Below are 25,870 nucleotides of genomic sequence, written 5' to 3'. Positions count from 1 at the left end.
AGCCGGTGAGATTTGAACAGTCGAACTGCAGAACTGCAGTCAGCTGAAGTAGCCTGCAGTGCTGCATTTAACCACTGCGCCACCTCGGCCTCTAAATTTTGAGTCTAAGATGGGACTAGAAATCACAATCTCCCAGTATCTACAGTAGTTTGGTGTCTTCACCTCTGCATCCAACTGGCTCCATTCTTCTCAATTTACAGGATACCTATCAGAGGTGGTATTCAACCAGTTCTGACAGGTTCTGTAGAACTGGTAGCAGAAATTTTGAAAGTTTGAAAGCCATGCCCACAGAACCGGTAGTAAAAAAATAATGAATCTCACCACTGGTACCTATAGTATCATGTTAATGTTCTAGATAGTATTAATCTACCTAGGTTAACATCCCATGTTGTTAAGAGATGGTCAGCCATACACATATGATACATAACTCACAAAATGTAATGTTAATAAAATTCAAAGAAATTAAATATAGAATAGCTACTGCCCTTGCTCACTTCCTTGCTCTGGGTTCAAAGTTATATTTTCCTCGTAAGGTTGTATGTAGGAATAGATCAATAACTTGAACAAAGAATAATAAGGTTGGAATGGACCTTGGCGTTCTTCTAGTCCAATCCCCCACTTGAGAAGAAGACTTCTTCAGGAGCTGCCCTCTTCATAGCTAACAGGGATTAGAGCCATGGTGGTGCAGTGGTTGGAATGCAGTACTGCAGGCTACTTCTGGTGACTGCCGGCTGCCAGCAGTTTGTTTTTCACTGCCTCAAATTTGAATTGACCTTCTATCCTTCTAAGATCAGTAAAATGTGTACCCAGATAGTTTGGGGCAATATGCTGACTCTGCAAACTGCTTAGAGAGGGCTGCAAAGCACTGTGATGTGGTATATAAGTCTAAATACTATTGCTATTTAACCTTTTTCAATGACAGGAGTTACCTGGAGACGCTTTAGAATGGTTGTCCAGACACCACCACTGTCTGCTAATTGTGTAAGCTGTCCCCACCACCACCACCACCCTCCTTTTCCAACTGTTGCCAAACCATTGGCCTTTCCTCATCATGGAAAACATTCAGCACAGTTCTAAGCTTTCTGGCTCCATCTGCAATAGAATAATAAACAAAAGATGGCATGAAAAATGTGACCGTTTTTTTTTTCAAAGACGGATGGAGACAGGCTGTATGATTGCTTTACGGTTTTGCATGTAATATGAGTTTGTAGGCTGGTAATGAATGGTTTCCTTCAATGCACAGAGCTGAAGGCAACCTGCTTATTGGATCAGCAAGATAGGAAGAAGGTAAGAAAGGAAAGTTTTCACTCTCACAACCAAGGATTTCTCAGTGTGATCAACAGAATTCGCACTTCCTTATTTATGACCTACTACTGTTTTCACTAAGTAAAAGAAAGGACAACATCTGCCCATCAAAAGTGCCCTTTGCCCTTTTTTCCCTTATCCATCTTCCTTCCTTCCTTCCTTCCTTCCTTCCTTCCTTCCTTCCTTCCTTCCTTCCTTCCTTCCTTCCTTCCTCCCCTTCCCCTCCTCCTTTAACTCCCTTCCTTTGTGATAGGAAGGAAATCTTCAAACAAAAAGATCTGGTTCACCGACAAAAGGGCAACCGACAAAAGCACGCCCGACTAAACTGCGATGACAAAACCGCGAGTTCTAAACCACGCCAACGAATTAGCGCTGAAGTGTGCTGACAACAGTGCGCCGACAGAAGCGCGCTCTAAACCTAACCCTAAACCTAACCCTAAACCTAACCCTGAACCTAACCCTGAACCTAACCCTGAACCTAACCCTGAACCTAACCCTTACCTTAACTTAAATCGCGCTTCTGTCGGCCCGCTGTTGTCACCGCGTTGATGACGGCGCGGTTTTGGCGACGCGGTTTCATCGGCGCACTTTAGTCGAGCGCACATTTGTCGGGTCACGGAAAGATATAACTTCAAATTCCTTTGGCTGTAAAGCATATTGGAGGATCTTATGGCACTTACAATTGCTATGGCCTACCTTCTTTCCCAGAATCATTGTGAGTGGAAGCAAGGAACAACAGCATTCAAATTCTGTTTAAAAAAAGAGAACAATAATTTCCAAGACAACTATATCAGTAGCTCAACAGCAGGAAGCTTGAGGGAATTTTTCATGGAGCAAGATGGTGGCTGGTTCATTCATTGTACCAAATTGTTTAGCAATATTTATTCCATGTAAACCCATGATTAGAAACTACTGTACACCCAGTTTCAGGCTAGCATATGCTATCTGCATTTTAGGGCAAAGTAGCTTTTAAAACAGGGAGGAGTCACAAATGAGAGAGACCACAGAACTTTTATGCTTCAAGTATGTAAGTATACTGGTCTCATTCTGCAATTCAATTCACCACTGCAGGGCTTTAGTTATTTCCTCAAAGTTTCAGCACTAAAAGTGGTAGTCAGATCAAGTTTCACTGTATTTCCGATTTTCTAAAAGTTTATGATGAAGCTGCACTTGGCATATTGTGGACTGTTATGGTGAAACAACTAAAGCCATGCAATCACTCCATAATAATATTGTAAAGCTAGATGGGACCAAAGAGATTGGTGAAATTTCCTTGAAGAACTGTGAATCAGATCTAAAGCAGATCAGAATGATGAATATGTCTCCATAAAGTTACCTGGTATCAAAACCAAGTCAAAGACATTAATCAAACTAGACCTGAAAGCACCAAAAGGGCAATCAAAATGGTTAGAGGATTCCAGCATCTGCTCCATAAGGGAAGACTACGGTTACTAAGCATTTAGTTTAGAACAAAGGTGAGTAAGAGGAATGATACACTTATGTTAAACCATGTGCGAAAAGTGTAGATGGAGAGATTTTCCTTCACACACAATGTGAGAGCTTAGGGCTATCTATGCAGCAAAAGCCAAGGTTCATAAAAAGTAGATAATAAAAAAACAGATCTGCCAACATCTAGAAACGAGTAAAGTAATAACTAGCAGCCAGCATGGGTTTGTTAAAAACAGATCATGCCAAACCAATCTTATTTCATTCTTCAACACAGGGACTAAATTAGTAGACTGATGAAATACCGTGGACATAATATACTTAGACTTCAGCAAGGCATTCGACAAAGTAGACCACAACCTACTTCTTGAGAAGCTAGAAAAAGTGGGATAGATAGCATCACCACCAGATGGATTCATAACTGTCTGACAAACTGTACTCAACAAGTAGTCCTTAATGGTACTACATCACATGGAGAGAAGTAAGCAGTGGGGTACCACAAGGTTCCATCTTAGGCCCAATATTCTTCAATATCTTCATAAATGAATTAGATGAGGGAATAGAAGGGGAACTTACCAAATTTGCAGATGATACTAAGCTGGCAGGAATAGCCAACAACTTAGATGATAAGCTCAAGATCCAGGTGGATCTTGACAGACTTGAACACTGGGCATTATCTAACAAAATGAAATTCAATGTAGAGAAAAGTAAAGTCTTACACTTAGGCAAGAAAAACCAAAACTACACATATAGGCTGGTAAAACCAAGCTTACTAGCAGTAAACGTGAGAGGGATCTTGGAGTCTTAGTGGACAATCAATTAAATATGAGTCAGCGGTGTGTAGTGGCAGCCAAAAAAGCCAATGCAATCTTAAATTGCATTAAAAGAGGGGTACAATCAAGATCAAGTGAGGAACTAATACCACTCTATAAAGCCTAAGACCACACCTAGAATATTGCATTTAGTTTTGGTCATTACACTATAAAAATATGTTGAGATTCTAGAAAAAGTGCAGAGAAGAGCAACCAGGAGACTAAAACATATGAAGAACAGTTACAGGAGATGGGCGTGGCTAGTCCAGTGAAGAGAAGGACGAGGGGAGACATATGTCAGGGTTCCAACCAATGGCCTGATAAAATTAAGAATTTCAAGTGTTTCAATATTTGAGGGATGCTACCAAAAGGAAGGAGTCAAGCTATTTTCCAAGGCACCCAAAGACCAGACAAGGAATAATGGATGAAAACTGATCAATGAGAGATAACCTAGAAATAAGGAGAAATTTCCTGACACTGAAAACAATCAACCAATGGAACAGCTTGTCTTCAGAAATTGTGGGCGCTTCATCATTGGAGGCTTTCAAGAAGAGTTTGGATTGCCATTTGTCAGAAATGGTTAGGGTCTCCTGATTAGGTGGGGGGGTGTTAGACCAGATGACCTTCAACTCTGTAATCTGTTAAAGAGCTTCAATGCATAGTTGAACTTTACTGGCAACCAAATTAGATGTCTTTAGAAAACAGTTAGGCAGATTAAATAAAGATGGTGTTGATGGCAATTTAGATGGGATGGACAAATTCATGGAAAATTGACTCATAAATGTTACTAGTTTGGGGGATTCAGTTCATGGGGAAATATATTAATATATTATAATATATTATCAAGGTTTCTAAATGCTTCTAACAAACCATTGTATGATCCAGAAAATTGGATTAAATGAGTTTTAGTACAGCTTTTGACATAATATTTAAAGGATCAGTAAAGACCAGTCCCGCTGGTTAAATCCTAGGTTTAAGATTTGGAGATAGTGACTTAAATAGAAAGTTACTTCTATGTTACTCTAGGGACCAAGCTTAATTATTTTAAAACAGATTATCTAGGATTGATAAAAGGAAATCATAGATAGTGCTAAAGCCTGTTTAGTGGTGACCCCTAAATTATGAAACTTCCATACGTTGAAAGAAGTACCCTACTATCTTGATTTGTCTTTAAAGACCACCGTACCCCAAGACACTTTCTTTTTGCTAACATATCATGATCCTAGTAATATGAACTGAATGGAACAACTGGAATTGTTCTGGTTTCATGTTAATTTCATATGATGTATTTGCAATATAACTTTGTCTTTGCTGTATTTTTATTGGATTTTTTTATATGGAAACCCCTTTTTGCATATGTTTCAAATCCCAGAACTTCCAAGACAGCACAGCATTTGCTGAGAATTCTGGGAGCTGATTCACACCTGCATGTACTGTATAGTAGACGGGTCTGAATGAATCAGATTATTACTTATGCATTTAACAATTGCCACTTGGAATGGCTACATTTAGTTGTATAGAGCTAGGATATCAGATTATGCTTCCCTCTTCTGTACTATTATTGTTCTACAGAGAAAATCATTACTTTCTGAAACCTCCAGTGCTGGGACAATTGGACTGATGACCTGAAGTTACAACCATGCATGTAAATACTACACAGAACACAATAATTAAATTTTACAGAGGGGAAAAAAGGGTTCTTAAATTACAGTCACCCAGTTGCATTTTCTAAGAGCATCGTTGCCTCATAAAAGAGTCTCTTTCTCTTTAAAAAAAGAAAGCACACAAAAACTATCATTAACTCATGTCACTTTGACCTGGTGTCAAGCACTCCGTGTGTGTTTTGATCTGTTGCCTGTCCCCACAGAATAGAAGAGTGCTTTTCTTTTCTTTTTCTCAAAAGCACTTTGATAAGTGTGTTTGAGTTCACCCTCCCCTTTGTACAATCCATCCTGTAGAATTTCACACCAGGAAGTATCTCCATTACATCAACAACAGGAAGATCCCACTGCTTTGCCACAAAGAAAAACAGCTGTTAATCACACATCAAGGGAATGGAAGGAGGGGAAGAAAAAAAAAGATAAATAAATCTCACCTCTTTGTCCCTCCCTGCTCCACACCACACACACCCCCCCCCCACAACCCACAATGTTCACACAGGTCTTTAATGTTAATCACCGGACTGAGAAGAGAACAACCAAGAATTGAAACTGTATGACTTGTTATCCGGTGGCTATCAGTTAGTGTTAAGAATAGCCATGCCATCCACCCACAGCCTGAAAAATGACACCAGCTCATTTCCAAGCTGAGCCAAATTCATTATCATGACCCTGAACAACTGCATCTCTGGCACCCAAAAATCTTTCATCAACAAGATCCCAGGCTTCCCAACATTTTCCATCCACCCTCCTTTTTAAAAAAAATAATCTCATTGGCTCATGATGGCATTTCCCGGATTTGTCTGACAACAGAACAGTGTTTTCCACCTTTGGTGGCTTGAAGATGTATGTACATCAAATCCCAGAATCCCCTAGGGATTTGACGTATGTCAATCAGGGAATTCTGGGAATTGAAGTCCAGACTTCTTCAAGCCACCAAAGTTGAGAAATGCTGTACTAAAGAAAGCTGAAATGGTCATTGGAGATTATGTTGCAGAAACCCAGCAGCCTTTTTTTTTTAGTACTCTTCTTGAACCAGGCCACCATCTTAGCCTATACTGTGGTTTATTTGCTCGGACATAACATCTGATATAAATATATAGAATCAAAACATACTAACTCAGATTTAGCATCTTGTATGGCCCTCCCAAACCAAGTATCTTGAACATGGTGTTTCTACTCCTTCCTTTCTGCTGATAATTCCAGCAATTTCCATTCAACCCTCCCCCGCTGCTCCATGGTCTTGGAAATATCTATGCATGTCCTAGATTTCATGGTATCCCGAGAATATATATCTCAAGTTGCTTGGAGGAATTCTCTTTGGAGAAACCCTTAGAAATAGAAAACTCTGCAGAATCTGAACAACATCTACTTCTTTAGGAGAGAAGGTTATAAAGATCTTCTCTTCCCATACCTCATAAAGCACAGTAGAAATCAGACATTAAAATGGCAGCCTATGATGGAACTTCTACCAACTTGAAACTTGAAAAGTTGAAATGGTCAATATGTGAATAAGACCGTCTCTAAAGCTATTTAACTCCAGATGACGAATAAATGGCAGAAAAGAGATGCAGGAAATTTGAATTCTTTGTTGCTATCCATTGGCCATTCAGATTTATTTATTTTTGCAGCTCAGAACAGGCCATTCTATTCCTTCTTTACTTGAACTATAAGTCCAAAATGTTCACCCAGCCTGAATTCTGCAGGTTTGCTGGTAACCTTATCCAATATCCAAACCTTTCCTCTTTTCGTTTAAGATAATAATAATATTAAATCTAATTGCAGTTTTCAAATGCACTCACTATTTTTATCCATGCCAGAAATCCATGCAATCGTTAAAAAAAACAACCCACTATTTTGCTTGTCATTTTAGAGCTTGCCATTTTGTCAGTTGTTTTAAAACATGTCTTCTACAATAAATAAGATTGTCTCTAGGCTGCACTTATTTAGCAGGGAGAAAAAAAAACGAGCCTCTTCTAAATTGCAAGGTAGAACTTGCAAAAAAAAAAAGAGGGGGGTTGGGGAGGGCCAGAGAGAATTGCTGACACACGTTTTCTTCCACCAAGTCAGCCGAAAAGGACTGTTGTGATTTGAGTAAAGGCTGCTGTCAACTTCTTTCAAGAAAGGCTAATAGATGATGATTTATCCATAAAATAAAAGGCGTGAAGCAAACATCCAAGAGCAAATGAAGCCTCTCCTCCGAAAAGCCTTTGAGTCATCTTTGTTCCATTAAGTCGAAGAGCTGATATATGATCTGTTCTAGCCTAGGGTCCAGCAGTCTGAGCTAAGTGGAAGATGGCCCTGACTCAGGCCTTAATTTGAGCAGGCTAGGCCAGCACTGCCATGAATCACCGCAAAGTTGTCATTCCAAGCATTGGATTCCAGAGCAGGGTGAGATGAGTGGGCACCACTTTCCTCACTTCCACCTCTCTCTGCGTCTCATTAACTGAAAATAGGCTCTAGACCAGTGTTTCTCAACCTTGGCAACTTGAAGATGTCTGGACTTCAAGTCCCAGAATTCCCCAGCCAGAGAATGCTGGCTGAGGAATTCTGGGAGTTGAAGTCCGGACATCTTCAAGTTGCCAAGGTTGAGAAACACTGATTTAGAGCATAGGAGGACTATCTTGACAGTTTGGAGCTCAATACAAAGCAGATATTTTTCCTACGTTTTTCCCCATAGTATCCTGCCACTCATTCAGTAGTTGCATTAAAGAGTTTCTAGTTGTTCAGATGACTTTTGTGCATGGACTTTTGGAGAACATGGACACTACTTTCCTATTCATTTTCATGCTGCACAAATTCCAAAGTTCAATAACTTGAGTTATGGAGCTCACTGAATTGCATGCACAGGTTGATCAATCCACTGTTTGCCTGCTCAAAAGTACCACCAATTGAGATGGGGAAAAAGAGATAGAATTGTATACCATGGAACAAAAATGAACATGATAAATATGATAAAGTGAGGAGTATAGATATTGCAGGTTTAAAGCATTTAGAGCAGTGTTTCTCAACCTTGGCAACTTGAAGATGTCTGGACTTCAACTCCCAGAATTCCCCAGCCAGCGAATGCTGGCTGGGGAACTCTGGGAGTTGAAGTCCAGACATCTTCAAGTTGCCAAGGTTGAGAAACACTGCTCTAGATGTAACCTGTGTGAGGAGCCCTCTTGATGCTTGCTTACCTTGAGCAACAAAGCTGCAGGGCACAGATTACTCTGCATTACTTTGCTCTATCACAGAGTAGAGAGTAAGGAAGGTCACCTTGACAGAAGTATGCAAGAACTGTGATCTAGGCAAAGAGGGCTGAAGCATACTTTGAAGTCATGAGAAGCAAGATAACATCAGGAGCCAAGATGGTGCAGTGGTTAGAAGGCAGTATTGCAGGCTAACTCACTGCTTGCTGCCAGGAATTCAATCCTGACTGGCTCAAAGTTCATTCAGCCTTTCATCCTTCCGAAGTCAGTAAAATGAGGACCCAGATTGTTGGGAGCAATATGCTGACTTGGTAAACTGCTTGGAGAGGGCTGTAAAGCACCATGAAGCGGTATATAAGTCTTTAGTGCTGTTGCTATTAACCTGGGAGCGGCTCCAGAAAACACCTGCTCGATTCACTGGGGCTTAAGAAGGAGGGATGCACAGCACAATTCCAAGATTGAGTTGTTATTATAGCCAATCTCAATCAACGTAGTTTTGGTTTTCCTGCGGAGTTGATTTTCTGCTTTGGTCTACGTAGCAGGGTTGGCATAAAGGAACAATATGGAGATTCAGATGTAGAGCTAGTGTGATCTAGTGGTTAAGGCACCAGGCTAGAAAGACTGTGAGTTTTAGTCCTGCCTTAAGCATGAAAGCCAGCTGGATGACAGAGAGCTAGTCATTCTCTGTCAGCCCAGCACACCTCACAGGGTTGTTGTTATGGGAAAAATTGGAGGAGCCCTGTTTGACAACTCTTTATATACCCCAGCTGTCAAACAGGTAACCAATCAGAAACAAGGACATGCCCCCCTAGCCAAACGGACCAGAGAGGAAACTGTAGTACACAACATTGGTTATTTGTAAAAATAATAAAGGCAGGATAGATAGAAATAAATAAATAAAATTATAGAATGGGGTTGTATGTGGGCCCACAATCTCAGCACACACAGAGATGTATGTTTTTAATCCCACCATGAGCATACATAGCAGCTGAATTGGGCTAACCTAAATTCTTTTCTTACCAATTTCTAGTGGATGGATTGTAAGGACTTAGTGGATGGATTGTAAGGACCTTCAAGGGCAAGGCTGCCCTTGAAGAGCATCCGGCGACTTCAGCTAGTCCAGAACGCGGCCGCGCGAGTGATTGTGGGTGCACCTCGGTTCGCCCACATAACACCTATCCTCCGCGAGCTGCGCTGGCTACCTGTTGATCTCCGGGTGCGCTTCAAGGTGCTACTTGTCACTCATAAAGCCCTTCATGGTAGTGGATCTGCGTACTTGAGAGACCGCCTCCTGCCAATTACCTCCTTGCGACCAATTAGATCGCATAGATTAGGCCTCCTCCGAGTTCCATCTGCCAGTCAGTGTCGACTGGCAACCACACGGAGGAGAGCCTTTTCAGTAGTAGCTCCGACCCTTTGGAACGATCTCCCCGTGGAGTTTCGTACCCTCACCACCGTCCAGACCTTCCGCACAGCCCTTAAGACCTGGCTAGCCCGTCAGGCCTGGGGATAAAGATAATCTGTCCTCACCCGAATGATGAATGAATGTTGTGTACTATTTTACTCTTATGTATTGTTTTGCGTTTATTGTCTTGTACCCTCCCTTCCCTATTTTATGTAAGCCGCCCTGAGTCCCCTCAGGGAAAAGGGCGGCCTATAAATATTAAAAACTAAAAAAACTAAACTAACTAACTTAATCATAAAACCAAGCCTTAAAGATGAAATGTTTATCTTTTCTTAAAACAGCATGCCATACACAGGCCTGTTACTTCTCCACAACCACAGCTGAAATATTTTTGAATTTCTTGAAGTGTTTTGTGCAGCTTGTTGTTTTGTTTTTTTCTTTCTTTTCAAGCGCATCACTATAGTTTCGTAGAGGAAGACTGTTAGGAAGAAAATCAAGAGAGAAAAATGGAGAACATGGAAAGCTTTTCTTTTCTCGGTTTTACAGCCTATCTGACCTTTCCTCAGTTTGATGCCCAGCAGAGGTTTTAGGGAGGAGAACTCCTCCTTTGCAAATGTGGAATTTGCATTTTGCAATTCTCAGAATAGGAACATTCTGGAAACTTGCAACAACAGAAACGTTGGGCTTGGGGGGCACTCTATGGAGTGGACTCGGCAGAAGGAAAGTCCGAATAGCACTAGAAAGACGGGAAGTAATGAATGAAACCAAATGGAGAATAGTGGGACCTCAAGAGGGAAGTGGCTGATCAAAGCACCAGGAAATTTTGCAGGAAGTCTGCAGCAGCAGCCCCTTCCTCTCTTAACCTATCAGTACCAGCTTCGTAACAGAAAGAATTTGACCTCCCCAAATTACAGTATCTTTCTTAATGGAGTGTTTCTTTAAAAGCACAGGTGTGATCTTAACAACAGGATACTGAACACAAAGGCTGACCCTTCCATCCCACATCCATGCCTTGGATTTTGCAAACAGGAATCAAGGTCAAAGTGCAGCTTGGGAAGTGGGGAATGGATGGGCTAGACTCCCATGCATTGCTCTAAATATTTAAACAATCAATTTACTGGAAATATATATGTATACACACGTACAATATATACATATACATATACACATACAAAATACATATGCATATACCAGAGGTGGGTTCCTACCAGTTCGCACCTATTCGGTAGAACTGGTTCGTCAAATCTACCGAACCGGTTAGAAGAGGTTCCACCAGTCGAACCGGAAAGCAGGCCACACCTACAGAAGAGGTTCCAAAATTTTTTGAAACCCACCACTGCCACACACACACACAGACAGAGACAGACAGACAGACAGACAGACTGACACAGAGAGAGAGAAAAAGAGAAAGAAAGGAAGAAATAAGTAAATAAAAAAGAAAGAGTGAGAGATGAAAGAAAAAAAGAAAAAAGGGACAGAGAGACAAAAAGAAGGAGAGAGAGAGAGAGAACACATGGCCGGCAAGCCACTCCCACCAGGTCACATGGCCGGCAAGCCATTCCCACAAAGGAGGCCATACCCACAGAGTAGGTTCCAAAAATTTTTGAAACCCACCACTGGCATATACATATATACATTCATATATACAATATATACAAATATATATACATACATATATATGCTGCTCTTGTTATATTCAAGTCTTTTCCCATGTAAGATTGAGATTGTCTTGGCAACGTTTCAGCAAGGTCTCACTTGCCATCTTCAGGCTGGTGTTTTCGGCTTAAAGCGTGGTCGGAGCTGCCATCTTTCTATGAATCTTGGTGAGGGGGGGTGTAGAGTGCTGGTTTTGTTTCAGTAAGTGGATTGATTGGCTGTGTGGTTGTATCTACCATGTGGTAGATTGGTGCTGATTGGTGCTGGCTGTGTGTCCATTGTTGTTTTGTGTTGTAACGGCCTGGGTGATGGTTGGGGCTCGTTTGTTGACTAGGGCTGGTTTCAACAAATGAGCCCCACCCACCACCCAGGCCATTACAACACAAAACAACGGACACACAGCCAGCACCAACCAGCGCCAATCTACCAATCATGATACAACCACACAGCCAATCAATCCACTTACTGAAACAAAACCAGCACTCCACACACCCTCACCAAGATTTATAGAAAGACGGCAGCTCCGACCACGCTTTAAGCACAAAACACCAGCCTGAAGATGGCGAGTGAAACCTCGCCAAAACGTACCTAAGACAATCTCAATCTTACACGGGAAAAGACCCAAATACAACAAGACCAGCATACCTACACCCGTGAAAATCTACGAAAATAAATACACACACACACACGTGAGTGTGTGTGTGTGTGTGTGTGTGTGTGTGTGTGTGTGTAAATGGTCTGAAATGCTCTACCTGATCCAGTTGTCTCAGCTACAAATTTTCAGTTTCAGTTGCAAATTGACTTCCGTGGACCTTACTCCATACTTAAGTGGTCAGTAGAGGGGGTGTGCAGAAGTGCACAGTCGTGCCTATCATCCCTGTCATTGTACTTTTTCTTTTATCCTTATTCTTGTTTTTGTTTAACAAATTCTAATAAATAAATAAAATATATACACACATACAATAAATACATACATACAATATATACACATACACATACATATACAGTATATACACAAGTGCCCTCTTTCCCTTTCTTCCTTAAACGTTTAGCTAAAATAACCTCTACACAAGCAGAGCAAAACGGAGTTGTACAGTTGTAACAATGAAAGGGAAACAATAACAGTAATAAACTTGTATTTTATGCAGCAGTAAAAGAAAATAAGCATGTAATAAACCATATGCACAAAAATCATCTGAACAACTAGAAACTCTTTAATACAACTACTGAATCAGTGGCAGGATACTATGGGGAAAAACGTAGGAAAAATATCTGCTTTGTATTGAGCTCCAAACTGTCAAGATAGTCCTTCTATGCTCTAAATCAGTGTTTCTCAACCTTGGCAACTTGAAGATGTACGGACTTCAACTCCCAGAATTCCCCAGCCAGCATTCGCATCTTCAAGTTGCCAAGGTTGAGAAACACTGCTCTAAATGCTTTAAACCTGCGATATCTATACTCCTTACTTTATCATATTTATCATGTTCATTTTTGTTCCATGGTATACAATTCTATCTCTTTTTCCCCGTCCCAATTGGTGGTACTTTTGAGCAGGCAAACAGTGGATTGATCAACCTGTGCATGCAATTCAGTGAGCTCCATAACTCAGGTTATTGAACTTTGGAATTTGTGCAGCATGAAAAATGAATAGGAAAGTAGTGTCCATGCTCTCCTATGAAGCATTGGCTGACCATAGGGGAGAAATTAACAATCACTTCAGCTCCAAATATAGATAGTCCTCAACCTACAGCTATTTGTTTAGTAACTCTTCAAAGTGACTTACAGCTGAGGGAAAAGTGACTTATGAGTGGTCCTCCTACTTATGACTGTTGGACCATCCCTCCTGCTCAGAAGCACCCCCATGATCGAAATTTGGGCGCTTAGCAACCAGAATATATTTATGATTGTTGCAGCATCCTAAAGTCATATGATCATCATTTGCTTCCTTCCAACAAGCAAAGTCATTGGGAGAAGCCAGATTTGTTTAATGACCAGTTGAGTCACTTAATGGCAGCAGTTCACTTAACCATGGCAAAAAGTCATAAAATTGGACGTGATTCAGGTAGCATTCTCCTTGCTTAGCAGAAATTGTGGTCCCAATTAAGGTAAGTCAAAAACTACCTGTACCATTTATATTTAAGCTTGAAGTAAACTGAACAACATAGTGGATCTGCAATTTTAGCAAATGATGCTTATTCTGAATCATTTTACTTAAACCAATTATTTCACTCAAATGAAAGATGGACAAAGGGAGTTAAAATATGGCCAGTTAGCTACAGATATGCATAATTTAAATCCCTGATAACTTTACGATGGGTGGACTTCAATTCCCAGAATTCCCCAGCAGCTGATATGCTGGCTGGGGAATTCTGAGAGTTGAAGTCAGTTCCAGAACTTGAAATCAGCAGTGTTTGAAAAACACAGATCTAGATGCTCTGTAAAATTTTGTACTCTAATTCAACTGCATTGCATACTAAGAGGTCCATCTGGATCCAGCCAAACAATTCAATTTCTTCTAACCTTTCCCCATAATCAAGATCTGTTTCAGATTTTTTTTTTTAATACTTTGACTGGGTCAGGAATTGAATATGCATTTAAGCCTTCAACACCATTTTCTTATCTCTGTATCCCATGTCACGGGCTTCTCCATTGATTTTTCACTATGGAAATCACCAGGCTAATAAATAGGAAGAAACTCAAAATATTGAAATAACTCTGGATCAATTGAACGGTTTTCTTGATTTGAATGAAAAGTATTGATCTATCCAAATAATTTCAAATATCAAATGCTATTTTTTTGAGCCATAATTTGGATCGGGATAACTCCATGTATGGAATGGCAGTTTTGTCTCTCCCCAGGACATATTTCCTCATATCAGTAGGCTTTCATTGCCATAGAATAAAACTGTGGCTTTTGCATGCAACAGCATGGACACTGCAAACGCAGTCTTGGAAAATGGAAGAAAGCCATTTTGAGAACAGAATGCACCATTTAGCCAACATAGGCTTTTTACATTCAAATTACAGGCTTGAGAAATGTAAACAGCACTTATAGTGCAGGAAAATAGGCAAACTCCTTCTCCGAGTCTATTCATCCTTGCAGCCATTTCTCAGAGTTAGACAATCAGTTATTAAATCACAACACAAGATTATTCCAAAAAGCCTGGGTGTGTATAGGAGGGAGAATCTTATGTTCTGTTGAGTTAAGATTGAGAAATGTTTATAAATCATTCTACTTTCTCTTTTAGGAAGGAAAAAAAAAGAATCTCTTTTAAAAAAAAAAACTGGCACTTTCAATTGTACATTTTTTTTTTAATTTCCCAGAATTTACAAAACATCATCGGCCTTACTACTAGGAATTAAATTGCTGACCACTTTTGTTCAGTAATGTGTCTCCATTAGTTGTTGGCAATTCTCCAGGGTTTCCAGCATGAAAATGTCCCCGTTGCTACCTGGAGATCTCAGGGATTGAACTTGAGACCTTAAAAAGGATGTTTTATATCTATCATTCAAGGTTTTTTTTTTTTTTAAAAAAGGACAGGGGTTCCAGAGAATATATCCGTGAGAAAAACAACACAGAAGCAGAATACAGGTAGCCATCCACTTACAACAGTTCATTTAGTGACCAAAGTTGCAACAGCACTGAAAGTAGTGACTTATGACTGTTTTTCACACTTACAGCAACCCTGTGTTCACATGATCAAAATTTGGACACTTGGCCACTGACCATGTCCCAGGGTCATATGATCCCTTCTTTTAACCTTCTAACAAGCCAATGGGAAAGCCAGATTCACTTAACGACCCTATTACTAACTGAACTACTTCAGTGATTCACTTAACAACTGGGACACGAAAGGTCATAAAATGGGGCAAAACTCACTTTGCAAATGTCTAACTTAACAAATTTAATAAATTTGAGACTCAACTGTGGTCATAAGTTGAGGATTACCTGTAAATATTTCAAGGAAGAGCATCATTAGCAGAAACCATTCCCCTAAATACACATTAATTCAACGCAACTCATCTTGGATCTTCTGATGACATTTTATTCCAGCTGACACTAATTGGCTGGATAGAGTTGCGAGGGTTTTGACTAATATATATTGGTAACAGCTTTAGTTTTGTTTTATGATTCCTCCTCTCTTTTTTCCCCTTCTTTTTTTTTTCAGGGGGACAGGTGGAGGTTGGGGGGGTGGGCTTTGACATCTTTACTTAAGTAGAAAAATGGCCCCAGTTTCTCCCAGAATACCCCACTCCTTTCTAGCACTGATGATGTTATCTAGTTTGGTAATGAAATGTCTGCAAGAAAAAAAAGCATGAAGGACCCCTCATCTCAACCCTGTGTGTGTGTGCGTGCGTGTGTGTGCGTGTGTGTGTGTGTGTGTGTTCGTGTGTCTCCATTTCCCTTTTGAAATTCTCCATTTCCCTTTTGAAATTCACTTCAAATAAGTGAATTGTTGTCTGACTTGGGAAAGATCTCCAAAGATGGAATTGACACATCAGACATGTGGGGTGATTGATGGTGGTTGGGGAAGTGGTACTTGATGCTGACAAGCCTCCTTGGCTAAGAGAAGGGGCAGCCAAGTTCTCTTCCCAGAATCCAACCACGTGGGCAGTGGCTGTAATGAGTGCCATACATTGTTAATAATACCAACATTGTTGCAAACTAAAGCATCTGTCAGGATCTAATATGATTAATTATACAGCTTGCTTGCTCTGCTCTGAGGGGTCTCTCCCCCCCCCCCCTTTGAGGTAGTTATAACCCAAAACCTTTATTCCATGATAGAAAAAAGGGGGGAAGGGGTAGAAAAGAAACTGAGTCCTGGTGCCCTAGGATGGAAAGCTTGGAAAGAGTTTCTGTGAAACATCAATTCACATATTCACCCAGAAGCCTGTTTCTCTTTCTTTCTCGGTCCAGCCATGCAGCCTAGCCATGGCCAAGCGGTGTCCCATTGGCAAATCCAACCCTATCACTTAGAAGGACATGAAAGGAAATGGGAAACTGTCAAACAATCTGCATTAGAAGTCTTTACTGGCCTGCCACGCCAATCATGGTGGCAGGTTTACTGGAGTTTCAGAGGGTAATTTATTCCAGATCAGGCTGCATTTATAGTAATTGTTAGGTGGTTTTATTACAACACAGCCATGACGTCACCTCAAATGCACTTTGATTTCCTCCCCCCCCCACCACCTTTTTTTCCTGCTTGCTGTCTCATAGATTGGATCGATCCACATATCTCCAGTCCCTGCCATCTACATTTGAGCAAGCCTGTGATTCTCAAAACCACCTCTGAACTATCCCAAAGAAGCCCCTTCCATAGCAAGACAAAGAGAAGAGGAAAGCAAAAGGTTTGAGGAGATGGAAACCTTGCCACCACCATCGCCATCACAACTTCCTCCACCACCACCACCATCATCATGTCTTGTCCAGTGACGTGTGGTGAGGTTGGTACCTGGTGAGGCTCAGCAGGGCAGCGGTCGGCCTCGGTGGGGGGGGGGGGAAATTTGCATTGCGGGAGCAACCAAGCGCCCAGGTCTGCAGCAAAGGCGCTTGGGGGCTCCCGCGATGCAAAGTGCCCCGCTGCCCCCCCCCCGCTGTCCCGGCCTGCGTCCGCTGCTTCTCCAAGCTCCGCCGCTGGAAGTCCCGGATCGCCTCTGGGGGAAGGCTGAGTGAAAAACGGAGCAAAGCTTCTCTGCGGCCTCCCGGCGCTGCCCAGAGGCTCTTGCAGGAGCACGTGTCAGCGGCCAGCGGCCTGGAGCGGCCCCGGCTGTGAGACAAGGGAGCACTTAAAGTAGCCGCTGCCGCTGCCGCCGCCACCGCCCCACCAGTACTCCACAGTTCTCGGTCCACAGCTACAGTCTCTGCATCTTCCATTTAAGGTTGAGATTTTTCAGATCTTCCTGAAATGTTTGGCACACGGTTACCTTTGACCAGTGGTGGGATTCAGCCAGTTCTCACCTATTCGGGAGAACTGGTTGTTAACTTTCTAAGCAGTTTGGAGAACTGGTTGTTGGAAGAAACCTCCTTTTGTTTTGTTTTTCCCACTTTGCAGGACTAATCCTGTAAGGAAGGCAGGAAGGAAACATTCTGGTGTTGTTTCTAGCTTAATCTTTATCGCTCTGCTTACAGAAACTGCCTCTCCAGTTAACCCTTATTACATTGTAACAGCTTAGACAAAGAGCCCATCAACGTGAGTGATGTTGAGTTGGCCATGCCCACATGGTCACATGACCACTGAGCCACGCCTATCCAGATGGTGATTAGGGCAGAGAACCGGTTGTTAAATTATTTGAATCCCACCACTGCCTTTGACCTTCCTCTTTTCTCCAACCATCTGATACTAGCAATAGTGATAGCACTTAGACTTATATACTGCTTCACAGTGCTTTACAGCCTTCTCTAAATGGCATATTGCCCCCAACAGTCTGGGTCCTCATTTTACTGATCTCAGAAGGATGGAAGGCTGAGTCAACCTTGAGTCGGTCAGAATCAAACTCCTGGCTGTGGGTAGAGTTAGCCTGCAATACTGCATGCTAAACACTGCACCACCATCACTTGGTATACAATCAATTGATTGTGGTCTAGGCTGGACTTTGCTCACTCCTGTGGAGCACAGATTCAACGGTTCCACCACAAAACCGCGGTAGACTAAAGCGTGTGTGACTAAAGCGCGGTGACAAAACCGCGCCGTCAAAACCGTGTGACAACAGCGCGCCGACAACAGCGCGCTGTAACATAACCCTAAAAATAACCCTAAACCTAACCCTAAACCTAACCCTAAACCTAACCCTAAACCTAAACCTAACCCTAAACCTAACCCTAAACCTTACCTTAAGTTAAATCGCGCTTCTGTCGACGCGCTGTTGTTGGCGCGCTGTTGTCGGCGCGCTTTTGACATCGCGGTTTTAGCGCCGCAGTGTTGTTGGCGCGCTTTTGACGTTCACGGTTATGTCGTGCCACGGATTCAACACATACTTCATTCTGTCACTATCTCAGAGAATCCTTGGGAATTACTTCTTTGTAGAAGTTCCTCATTTGTGACATGGTCCCTATATGAGATACGAAGAATCCTTCTGACTTGATTGTTGGAAGAAGTTGTTGTTCACAACTTCCCCTAGGAAGAAATTCTACCAAGCACAGAATTCCAGATGTCAACCTGGCAAAATTGCGGATGATGGGTTGGAATCAGACACAACATTCAGAGCAGAGCCACAGAAATGGTTGATCATGAATTTTAGTGGGGTTGGAAATCAAGCACCGCTAAATATGGTTCCAACCCAACACAGGTAGTCCTCACTTAGTAACCACAATGGTGACTGGTGACACAGTCACTTACAATGTCAATTCCCATTCCGTCATTAAGTGATTCCCATTCAACCGTTAATCCCAGTCACCTTGGGATGTTCGGTGAGACCTCATACAACTACAGTTTGCAATTTTACTCAGCTGCTCAATTGACTCGGCTTATTGGAAGCCCATTGTGAAACACACAAATGGCACTCACGCTGACCACAGGATGCTGCAAGGCTTATAAATGAGCACTGGTTGTGAAACACCTGAATTTCTTTCACAAGGTCACAGGGATGCTGCGATAATCATTACATGTGAGAACCACTCACAGTGCTACTTTTTCAGCACCATCATAAAAGTGCAAACAGTTGTTAAACAGAGTAATCATTAAATGAGGTCCCCCCTATTATTCCTCCCATTCATGGAACTCATGTTTGAAGACATATATGGTGCTAATTCTTCAAATCCTCCCTTAAAAACTGTGGCTAATTTAAGGCCCACCTTCTTCCTACATTCCACTCTCGGTTCTTTGTTTTGTTCTGCTCCAAAGTTCTGCTTGGAAGTCTTCATTCATAGGAAACCCAGCAGGAAGCAAGAATAGGACTGCATCAGGCAGATTCGTGGTGGTGCAATCGTTAGAATGCAGTATTGCAGGCTACGTCTGGTGACTGCTGATTGTCAGCAATTCGAATCTCACCAGACTCAAGGTTGACTCAGCCTTCCATCCTTCCGAGGTGGGTAAAATGAGGACCCAGATTGTTGGGGGCAATACGCTGACTCTGTGAACTGCTTAGAGAGGACTGCAAAGCACTGTGAAGGGGTGTATAAGTCTAAGTGCTATTGCCATCAAACACTCCCCAGAATGCCCTTTTATTTTAGGCATTGGGGGGGTGGGGTGTCAATTTCTAGTTATTTAGGTTCTCTTCTGAGGAGAAGAATCCTCACATTATGGACATGATGCTGCACTATGGCAATTTTCTATTCTCTGTCAGTGGTTTTTAACCTTTTCTTCACCATGCACCTCCTTTAAATTTTAAATTTCTTTTGTGGCCATGAACCACGGCCTCAGACCCCCAAGACCTAATTCAAGATTCAAATAAGAACATTTCTTCAAGACTTTGCAGACCCTCTGGGACATGGTGGGCCCCCAGGGGTCTATGGACCACAGGTTGAGAACCACAATTCTGTGTGTTCATTGACTCCAGACACACGACACCATCCCCACCCTGTAATCCAGTCCAAGGAGTAAATGTGATAAGTAGCTACAACAGCGTATTTAGAAAAGAAAACTAGAGACAAATAGAAGGGAATATCATATCATGGCAAGAAACATGTCTTGCTGCTGTAAGGAAGGAGGATAGTGAGAAATACTGTGGCTAATCCCCTAACCCACCTTAAATCCCACTTACAATCATGGAGGAAAGGTGCGAGATTAAGGTCTACTGATCTTCACCAGATCTTCTGTTGATTTGCAGTCTTCTTTCAAGGGGATGGTTCATGTAGTAAAGTATCTCCCAGCTGAATTTCTTCAAAACTGTCTAGTCCACATGGATGATTTATGTTGATATTTTTGCTCTTCCTGTAGCAATGCTTTTGAGGCCAACCGTGCTTTCTTTCTGCTTGTCTGCAATGCTCATCAATCTGCCTGACCATTACTTGATTCTATCTCTGCACTGAATTATTATCTGGAAAGCCATGATTACTTTTTCCCCTGCAGCCCTGAAGAATTTCATACGAGTGTACAAAAAAACCAACGTAGCATTTGATGTCTTTTCATTTCCTTGTGATGTACAGATTTTTCTGGCATTCCTGGCTTTTTAAATCCAACTGTCCTTTCCCCTAGACTTGTTATGTGCTAATGGAAGTTAAGTAGTACCTCCAAAGATAATTCTTGCATTTTTCAAAAATGTAAATGAAGAGCTGGATGACTTATGACCTGCTGACTTCATGTGAACCTCAGCATAAATGTATAGCCTTCTTGTGAGAAAGAAAACTGTTGAAAGATATCTTTCCCCACACACATTGTCCATTGGGAGAATGGGAGGAGATGGAAGGAGCATAAAAGTGTTTCTGTAAGAAAAGGAGATTCCACTCCTAATTTTGTCTTCAGCTTTTCAAGAAGAAAACTATTACAAAATATAGAGAGGAAGAGGAGGAGGAAAGGGAGGGAAGAGTAGCAGCAGCTCTGGTTGAATTCTTACTTTGTCCCTACGACCTTCTTTGAGGAACATCATAAGGTTTGCTGGGACTTTTTTAATTGCCTCTGGTAGGGACCACTAATACGATTGTTACACTCTAAGGCAGCCTTCAATCTTGGCTGCTTTAAAAAATATAAGCAGAATCAGACTTCTGCTGGTAGTTGATGAAATACTACCCCAAGTTGTGAGATGGACTGAGAAATTGAAAGGGAAAAAAAACATTTCCAGAGCCTCTAAGATCAAAGCAGTTCTGTGCCATTATCACGAAAAGTACATGGATCTGTCTCTACAGTTCCCAGGAACTGAGCTTGACTCAAAGGAGACTTTACAGGTTACCCTTTGATTAGATTGAATAGCTTGTAGTTTATTACTGGAAGGGAATGGGGTGGTGATGGAGCTGATAATTCTGCAGTTACACTTTCTTCCTTGCGATCAAGACCAGAAAGAGTTAATCAAGCATCTAGGAGTGCTGGTTAATAGTATTCATTAATTTAGGGCAGCAAAAGTCTGATTCATTTCCTTGTGTGTGTGTTTCATTGTAAGGTAGTTTCCTTCTTTGGTGAAGGAGGCCTGATCTGTTTACTGTTTGGATAACTCTCATTCCTATCAGCACACGAACTATGGTAACTGTTAAAATGCATCTCCAACCCTGGCAATTAACATCTTTGAAGGCAAAGTTGTGGACTTCCAGACATTCAATTCTTTAATTCCAGTAATGATAACACAGTTCCGATTTATGAAAAGCTTTGCTGGTTTGTGCCCATAGTAGAGATGGATTGGACTTATGAAAAGGTGTACAGCGACCACCCCTGAAGAGATGCTTTGGTCTTCTTCCTTGGGGAGCAATAGTGATGGAAAAATATTTTGCGATGAAAATATGCATCCAATGCATCGAAGGTGTGATACTGTAGGATTATATCAAGCACTGTGAAGAATTTAGGCAATGTTTTTTTTTTAAAAAAAAACCCAGTAGCATCAGGTAAGATGGAGAAACCGTTCTAGCAAGAAGTAGTCCAGCATTCTAACAAAAAGGGAGATATGAATAATGGATACATCATAACCAAGAAAGAATCCAAAAAAAGAGTCTCTACAGGATGAGGATGGGTGAAATAAGCAATTAAGGCAAGATCCTCGGTAATAAAAAAATATATGAAAAAATCTACCTGAGAGGGAAGATAACCAGGTTTTAAGGAGTTGGGCAACTTTCTAAATCTAATAAAAGTAAGTTAAATAAATTGAAATTTGAGTTGGAAGAAGGTGGCAATTGTTGAGATCCAAGGCCGCAGGTTTAACAGGCTTCCCCTAAAAGTTACCTGCTGAGCCCACATCTAAGGCTGGCATTGGGATGGCGTAACTTGCCTTCCTGGAGAATTTAGCCTCCTGGGCTATGAATAACTTCGAATCCAGCATCTTTCACCTAGAAATGAAGCCGAAATAGCAGCAGCAGCACGCAGCTAATGTCCTTTTCTCCACTCCCTTCCCTCTTTTATGCCGTTTTCTAAAACCTCGCCAATAGTGAGTGTTTGGGTGCGCCTCTCCTGTGTGTACATACGAAAGTGTGTGTAGTATATGGAAAGAGGACACGGGTTTGAATGGATATTTGGGGATCGGGAGAGAGCAAGGAAGAAGGGAAGGGACTCCAGGCTTTTCCACCCACCCATCCCCCGTTGCCCACGGCTCCCCCCCCCCCTCACCCTCACCCCCACCCTGGAAACGGGAGCCGGGCCGAGCCCTTTGCGCAAGCAGGCGACAGGAGAGAGCGAACAACCAGGGAGGCGGCCGAGGCGCTCCCGAGGAGGAGGAGGAGATTAAAAAGTGACTTTCTCATCTTTCCACTAGGCTAAGCTCCCCCCACCGGCCGATGGCCCCGCCCCGAGGTCCTTGGCACGTCCCCGATTGGTGGGCAGGCCGGTGCCTTTGAAGTGTGCTGCAGACCGGAGCTATTTGACGTGTAGCTCGGGGAAAGGAAGGGCTTTTTCCCCCCTCCGTCTCTCGCTGGGGCCGGTGCGGTCGTCCTTGCTGCCGCCGCCGCTTCCACAAAGCGCCCTGCCCGGCTTTTTGCGCTGCGGAGCTTGCCTCTCCCCCCCTTTGCCCCCCTCCCCTGCCCTACCCCACCCCCGCCCTGCCCGGCTCGCTCCCCCAAATGAGCGGCGGTTCGCCCGCTGGATCTAACGCAAGGACATCGCCCAGCAGCAGCGGCGGCGGCGAAGGAGGAGGAGGAGGAGGCGAAGGCTCGGCCGCCGCCTGGTCAGCCCAGCCTTCCGGAGCCGTGTGCCCGGTGTTCTCGCACCTGTCCCCGGAGGACCCCCTGCGCCAGGCGAACCGGCTTCCCATCAGGATCCTGAAGATGCTGAGCGCCCACAGCGGTCACCTCCTGCACCCGGAATATCTGCAGCCGCTCTCCTCCACGCCCGTCAGTCCCATCGAGGTCAGTGCCAAGTCCGAGCCTTCCTTTGCCCGCCGGCCAAGCTGGGCCTTTTTTGCCTCCGCTCCTGCCCTCGGTCTCGGCCGCGCGCTCCCAACTCCTTGCTCGGCTGCTTCCCCGGGCCGCGGCGCTTCGGGAGCTCCATCTCGCTCTCCGTTCCCCCTTAGTTCGGGGATCCCTGCTCCCCACTGCCTGGCGCTCCCGTTTTGTAGACGGCTGGCAAAGGGCGCTTGCTTGCTTGCTTGCGAGCCTTAAATCCCAATTGATTGGGCTGCCCGGCCTGTTGATGGCAAGAACGAGGGGCGGTTGAGGGGGGGAGCGAGGAAAGAAAGACGCGTTGCGATCTTCGGCGCCTTTTTCCCCAACTTTGCGCCGCGATTTAATTCTGCTCCTTCGAAAAGGGTGCAAGGGGCGCATGCAGGGGGTTATAGCAGAATAGCCCGGGGAGAAGAAGGGTCCCATTTGGGGAGGATTTATGTCCACCGACTCCGAGTTCCGGAGCGGGAGGCTGCACGTCGGAAGAAGCAGAACCCGTGTCGCCGATGACCTTAGAGCGGGGATGAGAAGGAGCTAAACCCCGAGGAAAAGGGCTTTCCTTAGGAAGGGAGCCCGGTTAGAGGACGGTGGCGGGGAACTTCCAGCTGCCAGAAAGCAACCTCTTGTCCCCGGGAGGGGAGATGTAGTTTCGGGTGCGCTGTGATCCGGGAGCCCATCTCGGCCCGCTTTTCTCATTCGCCTCGCCTCTCTCCTTCCTTTTACAGCTGGACGCGAAGAAGAGCCCCTTGGCGCTCCTGGCGCAAACCTGCTCGCAGATCGGCAAGCCGGATCCGCCGCCCGCTTCCAAACTCAACTCCGGCGCGGCCGCCGGGCTGTCTGGGCCGGACAAGGAGTCAAGCGGCCGCGCCGCCAGTGCCGGAGCCGGCAGCACCCTCAAGCAACTGGGCGACGCGCCCGCCGAGGATAAGTCGAGCTTCAAGCCGTATTCCAAAGGCGGCGGCGGCGGCAGCAGCGGCGGCGGCGATCCGCGGAAAGACGGCGGCGTGCCGCCGAGCCAGGCCGCCTCGGGCGCGGAGAAGAACGGCTTCCGAGTTCCCAGCGCCGCCTGCCCACCTTTCCCTCCGCTGGCCGCCTCTTCCTCTTCCACCTCCTCCTCTCCGGGCGGCTCGAGGGGCAATTCCCCGCAGCACTCGGACTGCAGAGGCCTGGATGAGAAGAAGGAGTCGGAGATCGTGGCCAAAGGCAGTCCAGAGGGAGCGACAGGAGCCGGAGGTACCCGGGCGCGCGCCGGCAGCGTGGAACCCGGGACGCAAAGCGAGGCGGCTTCGGGGCGCAAGTCCGAACCTTCGGCCTTGGCGTCGGCCGGCCACGTGGCGCCGGTGTCTCCTTACAAGCCGGGTCATTCGGTGTTTCCTTTGCCCCCCTCCGGCATCGGCTACCACGGCTCCATCGTGGGGGCGTACGCGGGTTATCCTTCCCAGTTCGTACCCGGCTTAGATCCTACCAAGCCTAGCCTGGTGAGCAGCAGCCAACTGCCGGGGGGCTTGGGGCTCCCGGGAAAGCCCCCCAGCTCCAGCCCGCTGACGGGGGCCTCCCCGCCTTCCTTCATGCAGGGATTATGCCGAGACCCCTATTGCCTGAGCTACCACACCGCCTCCCACCTGGGCACCAGCAACTGCTCCAGCTGCGTCCACGACCCGGGCAGCCTGAAAAGTGGATATCCCCTGGTGTATCCCACCCACCCGCTCCACAGCGCCCTGACCTCCAGCGCCACGCCCAGCCTCTCCGGCCATTCGCTCTACACCTACGGCTTCATGCTGCAGAACGACGCGCTGCCCCACATATGCAACTGGGTGTCCGCTGGTGGACCTTGCGACAAGAGGTTTGCCACCTCCGAGGAACTCCTGGCCCATTTAAGGACACACACGACTCTGCCTGGGGCGGAAAAACTTTTGGCTGGTTATCCTACCTCGGGGCTGGGCTCTGCTGCGTCCTGCCACCTCCACCTCCCGCCTGGCGCCCCGGGGAGCCCCAGCTCCTTACCCGGATCTCTGTCGTTGAGAAGCCCGCAGACTTTGGGACTAAACCGCTATCATCCCTACGGCAAAAGCCATTTGCCGACGGCGGGGACCTTGCCGGTCCCTTCCTTGCCTGCAGCTGGACCCTACTACTCCCCCTACGCCCTTTATGGCCAAAGACTGACCTCAGCCTCTGCACTTGGATATCAGTAACTCCAGCAGCCCTGCGCTCTCTCTCTTGCGACCTCGCCTCCGGGAGTGTGTATTTATTTCCTGTATGTTAGCTTAAAGCTGGGAAAATAAGTGCATTAATACACCAATGAATCAATGGTATGCAAAACGTCTGTGTCCCCACCACTTTTCCAAAATCTGACCCACTTTTATCTTTTTTTAAGCAAAACGTTTTATCCATGTTGGGGGGGGGGGGAGCTTACTGTATTTTCTTTTTTTTTTCCCCTTTAAATATTA

General features: G+C 44.4%; 1 protein-coding gene and 1 long non-coding RNA gene across 2 annotated transcripts; one reads left to right on the top strand and one right to left on the bottom strand.

Moving 5' to 3' along the window:
- Positions 1-2,001: 2,001 nt before the first annotated feature.
- LOC148048964 (uncharacterized) lies at positions 2,002-25,445 on the bottom strand. Its single transcript, XR_015695565.1, has 4 exons — positions 25,354-25,445; positions 3,328-3,428; positions 3,073-3,111; positions 2,002-2,054 (listed from the first exon to the last, which is right to left on the bottom strand). It is a non-coding gene; the product is annotated as an uncharacterized LOC148048964 (long non-coding RNA).
- Positions 22,911-25,870, top strand: ZNF703 (zinc finger protein 703). Its single transcript, XM_014065533.2, has 2 exons — positions 22,911-23,390; positions 24,149-25,870. Exons 1-2 carry the CDS (start codon positions 23,106-23,108, stop codon positions 25,613-25,615), a joined length of 1,752 nt encoding a protein of 583 aa, XP_013921008.2. The 5' UTR covers positions 22,911-23,105; the 3' UTR covers positions 25,616-25,870.

The sequence above is a fragment of the Thamnophis sirtalis genome, unplaced genomic scaffold (assembly GCF_051295495.1).
Source record: "Thamnophis sirtalis isolate CommonGarterSnake01/CBP01778 unplaced genomic scaffold, rThaSir2_p1.2 scaffold_2, whole genome shotgun sequence".
NCBI classification, from domain to species: Eukaryota; Metazoa; Chordata; class Lepidosauria; order Squamata; family Natricidae; genus Thamnophis; species Thamnophis sirtalis.
This window is presented reverse-complemented; position numbering and strand designations above follow the sequence as displayed.

What these genes read in the sequence shown, in the direction of transcription:
- ZNF703 (XM_014065533.2), top strand. Translation starts at nt 23,106, where the DNA reads ATGAGCGGCGGTTCGCCCGCTGGATCTAACGCAAGGACATCGCCCAGC. An exon ending in CGCCCGTCAGTCCCATCGAG is followed by an intron (nt 23,391 to 24,148) that starts GTCAGTGCCAAG and finishes TTCCTTTTACAG; the next exon opens with CTGGACGCGAAGAAGAGCCC.